At 40.5% G+C, this 12,093-nt stretch overlaps 1 protein-coding gene across 1 annotated transcript in view; it reads left to right on the plus strand.

The window, feature by feature from the left end:
- The window catches only part of wdr11 (WD repeat domain 11), a 347,647-nt gene that overhangs the window by 232,822 nt on the left and 102,732 nt on the right, over positions 1-12,093 (plus strand). Inside the window, exons 21-22 of the mRNA XM_073812844.1 lie at positions 582-644; positions 906-971. Coding sequence (XP_073668945.1) covers positions 582-644; positions 906-971 — 129 coding nt within the window. The remainder of the gene's footprint in view (positions 1-581; positions 645-905; positions 972-12,093) is intronic.

Raw genomic sequence — 12,093 nt, forward strand, 5'->3', positions numbered from 1 at the left:
AAATAAGATGAGAATCCTAAATCAATTTAAGATTTGCTTCTGTAATATGAATTTGTGAAAAATCTTAACTTAACACATCATATCTTAAGTTAAGACCTAAGATAGAATGTTTCTGTAATACGCCCCCTGGTCCCCAGATCAAGGCTAATAAATAGAGGGGACAGAGCCTTTGCTATTGCTGGCCCTAAATTATGATACAGCTTTCCGGTCCACATCAGAATTGCTCCATCCTTAACAATTTTTAAAACCTTGTTAAAATCCTACTTTTTCTTTCTGGCTTTTATTACTGTGTGATGCTTACTCTCTTTTTAATTATTATTTTACCTTACCTTTTATCTTTTAACTTTATTATTACTATTATTATTATTATTTTATGTATTTTTTTCTCTCTTTTTAGTATTATTCTTATTTTTGCCTTTTATTAAACTTGAAACTTTAATTAATTTAATTGAAATAGTTGGAAATCCACTTAACAGCAACTCTGATAAATGATGTTTAATGCATTCTAATGTTTTGTTTTCACTGTCTGTTTTTAAGTCACAAACTATTTGGTGAGTCGTGTTTTGTGGTTGCATCCTTAGAAATTACATAGAGAAGGACGAAATCAAGGGACTCATCCAGGAACAGCTCAACTCTCTTTCAAAGTATGTACACAAAAAATAATATTACACAGATTATTAAATGGTGCTATTTTAGAGCTATTTAATTTTCTTCAAATAGTACCTATAGTATAATATATTTATAGTATAGTATAATAAGTAACTATATAAAGCAAGGGCAAAATTCTACTTTGATAACTTAGAGTTATGTGTTGGTATGTGTTATGTGTATGAGCTTTATTAAAGAGCTTGCCATTCTCTTTTATGTATTTATCCATGAGCATCATAAAATCATTTCTTGTTTAGTGACATCAAGACTGTTCTCCAGGATCCAAATCTAAAACTGTTGCAGCGCTGCCTCCTTGTGTCACGGTAAATATATACAATCCTAATATTGTTATTCCGACTGTGACCACAGTCTGCTGATTTACTTCTTTTGAGCTTAGCATAGTTTCAGTAAGCTCAGCACATATCACTTCTATTCATAAATTGAAATAAAATATTTTACTGAGTTTATATGCCTAAGCTTATAGTCTATTTATCCCATTCTATTATACATTTCTCCTGATAAAAGTGCCAAAAAAGTTATTAATATCTAAAGAATACTGGTCTCTGTAAAACTGCAGATTACAGCAGATTTGATTCAGTTCATCCACTGAAAAAAGAGGAGAAGCATAAAGTGATGATTTGTGATTGATTGGTGCTAATAGGGGCACTGTCACACTCAAAATATACCAAACCAAATGAGCACTTTATATATTAATGTGTTTTGCTTCACAGAATATCCACCAGGTGGCGCATAAAAAACTAGGGGCCCTATTTTAACGATCTAAGCGCATTGTCTAAATGGGCGTGTCCGAATCCACTTTTGCTAGTTTAACGACGGGAAAAATGGTTTGTGCGCCGAGCGCATGGTCGAAAAGGGTTGGTCGTTTTTTTTTATGAGTAATGGGAGTATTTTGGGCGTGATGTCCAATAAACCAATGAGAGTCTCAGCTCTCATCCCCTTTAAAAGCCAGCTGTGCTGGTGCTATGTCTAATCCCTATTTAGATGATGGACTTTGTAAACTGAAAAACAAAGAGGAGGAAGAAGATCCCCAGTTTAAGATTAATGGTAAATAATTGTGTTGTTTTCACTTGTATTGAAATTGTTATTTTTTTATTAAAACCTTTAAAACCTGTTTTCTTTTAGTTATGGAAGTAAAAATAGCAGGCTTTAATGCTTCAAATGTATGGCTATCAGCAAAAAAATTATTTACAAGTGTAACACTCCGCTATTCTTTTAAATCACTGAGTGTACAAAAGTATAATAAAGGGGAAGATGCTCTCCTTTAAAACAGTAAAATATGATAGCAGAATACAATGAGTCAGACATCAATAACTTTTAACTTCCCCAAGTGTATTATACAACAGACACAAATATATACAGTAACAAAATATATACAAGACAAACAAGGATTTCCAAGTAATACCGTGAATGTGCGTGGATGTGTGTGCGTGAAAGTCTCAAGTTCAGCATATTTACAAGTGCGGATAAGTCCCACCGGTGATGATAGCAACCAGCAGCATAATCCAACAGAGTGAGTGTGAAGGTGTCCTCCAAGGTGAATAACAGTGATGTTACATTTGAAGCGAGGCTTCGGAGCTTGTGTCGAGCAAAAGTGGGCGTGCCAGATGAAGCATCGATTTGAAGCTTGTGTTGTTAACGTAGAAATCACGTGACCAGTGACAAACGAAGCTTCACTTTCTGCTCAGTCACGTGCCCGCTTCGTTTTGCGTGTCAGAACGTTCGAACCCCAGAGGTTTTTTAGCAGTTATTTGCATTATTCACATTTTAGTCGCACATAATACTGAATAGATAGTATTGTATGTACATATACTAGAGCCCGACCGATATGCGTTTTTTCGGGCCGATGCCGATACAGATATTAGGGAGTAAAAAAGACCGATAACGATATATCGGCCGATATTCTTTATGTGTACATTATAGTTCAGTATATACTACAGTATATTATACTAAAGTACTGTACATAGAATACACTATATACTTTAACATAATATACTATGAATAAATACAATGCAATGCAATGATCACTCACAAATGTGGTGATCCAACACTTATATTGATGTGACAAAGATATGTACTATAGGCAAGAAGTTAACAATAAACTTTATTATCCAAAATTAGTTGGATATCAGTGCACTAAACAGTAAACTTGACTTATTATAAATAACTTTAAAACACAAAGAGAACAAAATACATAAAACTTGCATCATTTGCAGTTTTGACAAGAATAACGTTATAAAGAGAAACTTATGAAGTCATTGATTAATATTAGCTTTACAGTAAGTTGTGTTCTTCACAAATTAGTTAGCCACTCACAGTTACGAAGACAATGCTTGACGGAGCATATACTAATGTACACTATGTTTAATGTTGTGCACAACGTTTTTATAACACAAACCCAGGGTTCCGTGCAAACTTTAGACTTTAATAAAACTAATGCGTCTTCGCTCCGCCTCTTTTATTTAGCAAGGGTGTAGAGTTGCGCTAGCTTATTGAATCAATTGCTCTGAAATGAGCGTGTTAACTAACAACACAAGCAGCAGTAATCTCATATAGTGATATATAAGTGCACGACTGCGCGTAGTTTAAACGTGTCATTTCTCCGTCTCGCGTCATTTCTCCCGCTTGCGTTTTAACTCGCAAGTCGACAAAGAGACGGATTAAAAACACCAAATGTAAGCGGGAATGCGTCTCTCTTGTCCATTTATAATCCAATCGACCAAAGCGCGTCTTAATACCAGGTGTAAAAATGTTGTGAAGAAGACACTGCGTGACTGCAGCCACCTGAACTGAGAGACTGACTGACTGAACTGAAGTGAAGGGGGTGGGGGATTGGCTGGTGTCACTACAGTGAGTGATCTGGGTCGCCATTAGCAACCAGTATGGCGCACTCTGCTGGACAAACAAGTACTTACATCTTTCAAATGCATTTAATGTGTTCTGTAACAAACGTTCATATCGGCGCATATCTGCGGCTTATACGCCGATACAGATATATCTGCGACATGCTCATATCGGCCGATAAAATCGGCAAAACGATAAATCGGTCGGGCTCTAACATATACTTGTGGGTGTGAACATTATTCAATAAAATACAGTATTGAATCGTATGAATATTAACTCTTATTAATTTATTCTGAAATATTTGCCACACTTGAATGAGTAAATACATTTATTATATTGACCATTCACACACATGTTGTCTAAGCTTTATTTGAACACATAATATTAATATTCATCTGAATTTCATCAGCTTGTTGCTTCGCTGTCGGAGCTTCTTCCAGAAAGGTATCTTCACTTATGACAGCAAATGTATACTGTATAATCAGCGATCGCCTGCCAACCATCAAACACGCTGTCCCGCACGCCGGAACCGGCGCCATATATGTACATAACGGAAGTCTCACCAGCAACCTCACACGTGACGTGAGATCGCCGTGCAAACTCTCGCGATAGCGAGGGACGGGACAAAACACTAAACGGAAGGGACAAAAACAGTACAGGTGGAGATAATAAAGACATTTAACAACACGCTAATATTTACAGCGTATAAATAGTCATCTCCATATGTGGCTACGCTACACAAGTATGTAAGAAAGGGTTTGTACTCTAAAAATACTTTATTTGTAACAAACAAGAGATAAAGAATTTACAAACGGGACTCCGCACCTTTCAGCACTTGGACAGCAACAGTTTTTAAAAGCATTACTTAAAAATGTTTCTCATCTCACCATATCCACAGGTCATCATATAAAATAAATGTAGCATTTAACTCTTTCCCCACCATTGACGAGATATCTCGTCAATCAAGAGAAAATGCTTCCCCGCCAATGACGAGTTTTTCCGTCTTTCCGCAATACCGCTATTATCCACTATTATCCACAACTTTTTAAACCCGGAAGTATTGCCCTATGGCAAGCTGCTGCATGTCCGTGTCTGTTTTAAAGATCGCTCTGAATGGGAATTCTAAGAAAAGTCCTTCACAAAAATGGAATTATCTCTGCTTTTTGCTCAAAATTAGGTGTTTTTGCAGAAACCTACCAATATTCAAAAGCTGATTACAAAAGAACTACTGAAGGTAGGATGAAACGTTTTTTTTTTTGTTTGAAAGCGGAGGGTCTGTTCTTTCATTCGGTATATTGTATGTTTATATATTTGAAGAAGAACATTTTCTGGAAGACATTAAACTTTTGTGAAAATCATGAAAAACGCTGGCACTGTCAGGAAAAACTTCGGAGTCAAGTGCAAGTTAACAATATTTATTGAGAAAAATAGAATGAGAGATCTGGATATCAAAGTCACAGGTAGATCCACACACGGCACACACCCTCGACTCACTCTGGAGGACAACACTACTGTGGGAATGAAGCACTCCCACAGTAGGAGAGAATGAGTCGGCGCTACACAATAGTCCAGTACAGATCCGAAGAGAGAGAGAGAGCCACCCACGCACTCCGTCGAGAACACCAGCACAGTCACCACACGCAACAGAGGGTCCGGGCGAAGACGAGTCTCCGGACGCCGAAAACCAAACCTGGGGTAACAAGAGGAGGAGACAGAAAGCGTCCGACAAGACAAGGCAGAGCAGCAAGACTGTGATAAAAACAAATGAGCGCGCATCGAAAGACAAGACTATGTGCAATATAAAGGGAAAGGTAAACGAGACACCACCAGTGAACAATTACTGAAACAAGGGGGCGGAGTAGTGAACACACGAGGAACCGGCACCACAGGTAAACAACACACACACACATACCCCACACACAGCCATCGATCACCCAGCAGTCATGACAGTAGCCCCCCCTCCACGACCGGCACCAGACGGACCGGGAGACTCACCCTGTCGCCGCCGGAGGTCCTCGATCAACCCAGGATCCAGTATATCCCGAGCCGGAACCCAGCTCCTCTCATCAGGACCGTATCCTTCCCAATCCACTAAATACTGAAATCCTCTGCCCCTGCGGCGGGAGTCTAGTAACCTCTTAACAGTATAGACAGGGGCACCATCCACTAGACGAGGGGCGGGGGGATTAGGGGCAGAGACAGGAGGGTTATAGCGAGCAAACATCACAGGTTTAACCTTGGATACATGAAAAACAGGGTGAACCCGACCAAGAGAAGGAGGTAACTTAAGCTTTACCGTCACCGGATTAATGACCTTAGAGATGCTGTATGGCCCAATGAATCTCGGAGCCAGCTTACGAGAAGGCTCACGGAGAGACAAATCCTTGGTAGAAAGCCATACCCTTTGACCACAAACGTAACGAGGTGGAGGTCGCCGATGACGGTCAACCGCAGCTTTGGTTCATCTGGAATTGGATAATTAGAGTGTCTTAGCTCTCTTCCAAGTGCGTCTGCACCTGCGCACGAAAGCTAACGCAGACGGAACCGCTGCCTCGGGTTCCTGTGATGGAAACAGGGGAGGTTGATAACCGTTAGAAACGGGGACAAATTGGTAGAGGTAACGGGAAGAGAATTATGAGAATACTCAACCCACGGAAGCTGATCGCACCAGGTATTCGGATATTGTGACGACAGACAGCGGAGCGTTCTACCGAGATCCTGATTAGCCCGTTCGCATTGCCCATTGGTCTGCGGGTGATAACCAGAAGACAAGCTGGCTGTAGCACCAATCTGTCTACAAAACTCCTGCCAAAAACGAGAGATGAACTGAGGACCCCTATCTGACACTACATCAGTCGGAATACCATGTAACCGAAAGACGTGATTAATCAAAACCTGAGCCATCTCTTTTGCAGAAGGAAGCTTGGGCAGGGGAATAAAATGAGCCGCTTTCGAAAAGCGATCCACCACAGTTAGGATAACAGTGTTACCACTAGATGCCGGTAAGCCGGTGACAAAATCAAGGGCTATATGAGACCAGGGGCGGGAGGGCACGGGCAAAGATTTAAGCAGACCAGCGGGTGGTAAATTAGATGCTTTGTTACGAGCACAAACCGAACAGGCTAATACAAACTGTCTGATGTCTGTGGACATAGAAGGCCACCAAAAACGCTGACGGACGGCAGCCAACGTTCTCCGAATACCTGGATGGCCGACAAACTTGGACTCATGACCCCACCGGATGACATCGGAACGTAACCGCTCAGGAACAGTGTTGTGTGTAACGCGTTACAAAGTAACGCGTTACAGTAACGTAACTACTTTTTTGAGAAAAAAGTAGTGTAACGCGTTACTACTGAAAATTTGGTAACGTAACGTAGTTCATTTTCCAATTCAGCGCAACGTTACTTTTGGTTAGATTTGACAGCGACACTGCCGGCTCGTATCAGTCTGCAAAGAAATCATGGCAAGCAAGAAGCAGCTGACGCTAACTTTTGAGGGATGGAGGCATCTTAATTTTAATCAATGTTTTATCAACCAATTGCCTGATTTTAATAAATAAGAAATAAATTAAAGAAAACGATTCAGCTTCATATTTATGTTTAAATTAAATAATTTTTTTAAACAAATATAAAACTAAATTGTTTTCTTTTATTTATTTCTTATTTATTAAATTCAAGCAATTGGTTGATAAAACATTGATTGAAATTAAGATACAATTAATACAAAACGAAATTCACTTTAGAGAAAGGTTTCTACGAAAACAAACTTAATAAAGTGGTAAAAATCATGTCTACCCACTCCGTTTGAAGTGAATTTCGTTTTGTATTAATTGTATCTTAGCATAGTATCTCGGAAGATCGTGCTTGTGAAATAGCTCTGTGGCTATACTGCACTGAAGCGGCAGTTTAAAATATAAACCCAGAATTCAGCGAACGTCAAGAACAAGAAAACGGAAACAACAATCAGACAGAGACGCGGAATTTACATAATGTTACACAGAGCATGTTTCAATTTCAATGTTTCTGCACAGAAATACCTTGTTCACTTTGTTTGGTATTAATAAGCTGCGCATTGGAGTGCTGGCCGCGGTGCTGAAGACGCGCTCGGACGGAGTACTGGTGGCAGCACAGATATTTACGTGCAAACTATTGGAAACTATTATTCGTTATTATATAATTATTATTCGTTATTTTACTTTATTACTTCCACTTTAGAAGAGTTCTGCACTTTTTTATTTCAATATTTCTCTTTATATAAATACAACCCCAAAACAGAAAAAGTTGGGACACTGTAGAAATTGTGAGTAAAAAAGGAATGGAATAATTTACAAATCTCATAAACTTATATTTTATTCTCAGTAGAATATAGATAACATATCAAATGTTGAAAGTAAGATATTTTGAAATGTCATGCCAAATATTGGCTCATTTTGGATTTCATGAGAGCTACACATTCCAAAAAAAGTTGGGACAGGTAGCAATAAGAGGCCAGAAAAGTTAAATGTGCATATAAAGGAACAGCTGGAGGAGGACCAATGTTTAGGAATGGGAATGTTGTCCTATTCTTGTCTAATACAGACTTCTAGTTGCTCAACTGTCTTAGGTCTTCTTTGTCGCATCTTCCTCTTTGTGATGCACCAAATCTTTTCTTTGGGTGAAAGATCTGGACTGCAGGCTGGCCATTTCAGTACTCAAATCCTTCTTCTATGCAGTCTTGATGTTGTAATTGATGCACTATGTGGTCTGGCATTGTCATGTTGGAAAATGCAAGGTCTTCCCTGAAAGAGACGACGTCTGAATGGGATCATATGTAACTAGAACTTGGATAAACCTTTCAGCATTGATGGTGCCTTTCCAGATGTGTAAGCTGACCATGCCACACGCACTCATGCCACCCCAAACCATCAGAGATGCAGGCTTCTGAAAAGAGCGCTAATAACAACTTGGGTTGTCATTGTCCTCTTTAGTCCGGATGAAATGGCATCCCAGTTTTTCAAAAAGAACTTCAAATTTTGATTCGTTGGACCACAGAACAGTTTTCCACTTTACCAAAGTCCATTTTAAATGAGCCTCGCCCAGGGAAAACGCCTGTGCTTCTGGATCATGTTTAGATATGGCTTCTTTTTTGACCTACAGAGTTTTAGCTGGCAACAGCGAATGACACGGTGGATTGTGTTCACTGACAATGTGTTCTGGAAGTATTCCAGAGCCCATGTTGTGATTTCCATTACAGTAGCATTCCTGTATGTGATGCAGTGCCATCTAAGAGCCCGAAGATCACAGGCATCCGGTATGGTTTTCCGGTCTTGACCCTTACGCACAGAGATTGTTCCAGATTCTCTGAATCTTTGGATGATATTTTGCACCGTAGATGATGATAACTTCAATCTCATTGCAATTTTTCCCTGAGAAACTCAGAAAACTATTTTTCGCCGCAGCATTGGGAGAATTGGTGATTCTCTGCCCATCTTGACCTCTGAGAGACACTGCCAATCTGAGAGGCTTTTTTATACCCAATCATGTTGCCAATTGACCTAATAAGTTGCAAATTGGTCTTTCAACTGTTCCTTATTTGTACATTTAACTTTTCTGGCCTCTTATTGCTACCTGTCCCAACTTTTTTTGGAATGTGTTGCTCTCTTGAAATCCAAAATGAGCCAATATTTGGCATGACATTTCAAAATATCTCACTTTCAACATTTGATACGTTATCTATATTCTACTGTGAATAAAATATAAGTTTATGAGATTTGTAAATTATTCCATTCCTTTTTTACTCACAATTTCTACAGTGTCCCAACTTTTTCTGTTTTGGGGTTGTACTATTTTGTACTTAAGTCAATAATTTCATTATTTTACTAACCCAACTAACTCATCTGGGCTTTCCGATAGGTTGCACGTAAGGGGAAAAGTATAGCTTTCTTCCCCTTGAGAAGAGTTCTGCACATTTAAACTTCAAAAAACTTTTTTCTTCTATTTAAAAGCTGTAATTTCGTTATTTTACTAACCCAACTAATGACTTCTCCACTTTCCAATAGATTGCACGTAGATATCTGTGTATATGTGCCATCATGCGTCTTCAGCACCGCGGGGAGCAGCCAGCACTCCAATGTGCAGCTTATTAATACCAGACAAAGTTGGTATTTCTGTCCAGAAACATTGAAATTTATACATGGTCCGTGTAACGTAATTTAAATCCCGCGTCTTGGCCTTATTGTTTTTTTCTTGTTCTTGACGTTCGCTGAATTCTGGGTTTATATTTTAAACTGCCGCTCCAGTGCAGTATAGCCACAAAGCTATTTAACAATGAGCACAATCTTCCGAGACACTACAACATGCTACTAATAATTCATTAATAAGAGCTGTTTTCTTGTACACAATTAAATATTTTAAGTTAAATGTACAGTGTTAAAACATGTAAAAAAGACTTTAACAATGTCAAGATCAAATGCCTGAGTAACAGGGTATTGTGTGTATGTGTTCGTGTGTTTGTGTGTGTTTCCAAAATATTTTCAAAATACAGGCAACATAAAAGTAACGTAAAAGTAACGAGTAACGTAAAAAGTTACTTTCCAAAGGCGGTAACTAAGTAAAGTAATGGATTACTTTTTTTAAAAGTAACGAGTAACGAGCAAACACTACTTTTTTAAAGTAACTTCCCCAACACTGCTCAGGAACCCATAGGCGACCCGCTGGACACCCCTCCGGAACTTCCCCCTCCCGACCGGCCTCTCTCACCTGCTGCTCGATTCCCCATACGAGGGCGCCGACCACCCTCCCCTCCGGGAGAATGGTCTCCGCCCTCTCCGAATCGGACTTCTCGAACAGACGGGAGAGAGCATCAGGTTTGGTATTCTTCGAGCCAGGCCGGTACAAGAGGGTGAAGTTGAAACGATCAAAGAAGAGTGCCCAACGAGCCTGCCTAGATGTTAGTCTTCTGGCCGAACGGATATATTCAAGATTTTTATGATACGTCCAGACCAGAAAGGGCTCCAAGGTTCCCTCCAACCAGTGACGCCATTCACCCAAAGCGAGTAACCGCCAACAGCTCCCGATTCCCTATGTCGTAATTACGTTCTGCTGGGTTTAACTAGTGAGAGAAAAAAGCACACGGATGTACTTTCCCATCAATAGACGATCGCTGTGATAAAACGGCGCCTACCCCGACATCAGATGCATCCACTTCCACTATAAATTGTTTAGCCGGATCGGGAATAGAGAGGACAGGCGCAGAGATGAACCGGGATTTTAACACATCAAAGGCCTCCTGAGCCTCTCTATTCCAACGGAAACATACGTTAGGTGAAGTGAGAGCAGTAAATGGCTTAGCGATCTGACCAAAATTTCTGATGAAACGCCGATAAAAATTGGCGAACCCCAGAAATCGCTGAAGCTCCTTCCGAGTGTCGGGTACTGGCCAATCGGCAACCGTCTTAACCTTAGCGGGATCGGGACGAATTTCTCCCTCGGCAATAACAAAACCCAGAAACGAAACCGACTTCCTATGGAACTTGCACTTCTCCGCCTTAACGAATAGTTGATTCTCTAAAAGCCGTTGTAAAACCATGCGAACGTGCTGAGTGTGTATCTGCATGGAGGGAGAAAAAATGAGAATGTCATCGAGATACACAAATACAAATCTGTTAATCATGTCACCCAGCACTTCATTGACCATGGTCTGAAAGACAGCCGGAGCGTTAAAAAGACCGAACGGCAGAACGGAATATTCCCAGTGTCCTGAGGGTGTATTAAAGGCTGTCTTCCACTCATCGCCCTCTTTAATTCGTACCAAGTGATAAGCGTTGCGCAGATCTAGCTTGGTAAATACGCGCGCTCCCTGTAACAACTCGAATGCTGATGACATTAATGGCAAGGGGTACTTATTCTTAACAGTAATGTCATTCAGCCCTCGATAATCAATGCACGGACGAAGGGACCCGTCTTTCTTCTTTACAAAGAAAAATCCAGCACCAGCTGGAGACGAGGAGCGGCGAATGAGACCGGCTTTAAGAGCGTCATTAATGTATTTATCCATAGCCTCTCTTTCTGGTTTAGCTAGAGAAAATATGCGACCCTTAGGCGGAGAAGTGTTGGGAAGAAGTTTGATCTCACAATCATACGACCGATGAGGAGGCAGAGAAGTGGCCCGGGACTTACTGAAAACCTGATACAGATCCGAGTACTCCGCCGGGACCCCTGAGAGATCGACAGCTGGAACCTGCGAGACAGATCAAGAGACAAGAGAAGGAGCAGGACCAAGACAAGAAACATAACACGAAGACTTCCAAGATAACACAACATTGTTCTGCCAATCAACGTGAGGATTATGTTTGGATAACCAGTCATGACCTAATATGACTGGTGATTGAGAATCCTCTAAGATGTAAAACTCGATTTCCTCACGATGATTGCCAGAAACAAACAAACTCACAGAGGGTGTACGGTGCGTGATCACAGCCATATGCTGGCCCTTCAATGTCCAGGCAGACAAAGGAGAGGGGAGAGAGATGAATGGAATACCCCAGGACTTGGCCAACCCAGCATCCAAGACACGCCTCCTCACCGGAATCCAGCAACGCCT

Source organism: Paramisgurnus dabryanus, chromosome 20, assembly GCF_030506205.2.
Source record: "Paramisgurnus dabryanus chromosome 20, PD_genome_1.1, whole genome shotgun sequence".
NCBI lineage: Eukaryota > Metazoa > Chordata > Actinopteri > Cypriniformes > Cobitidae > Paramisgurnus > Paramisgurnus dabryanus.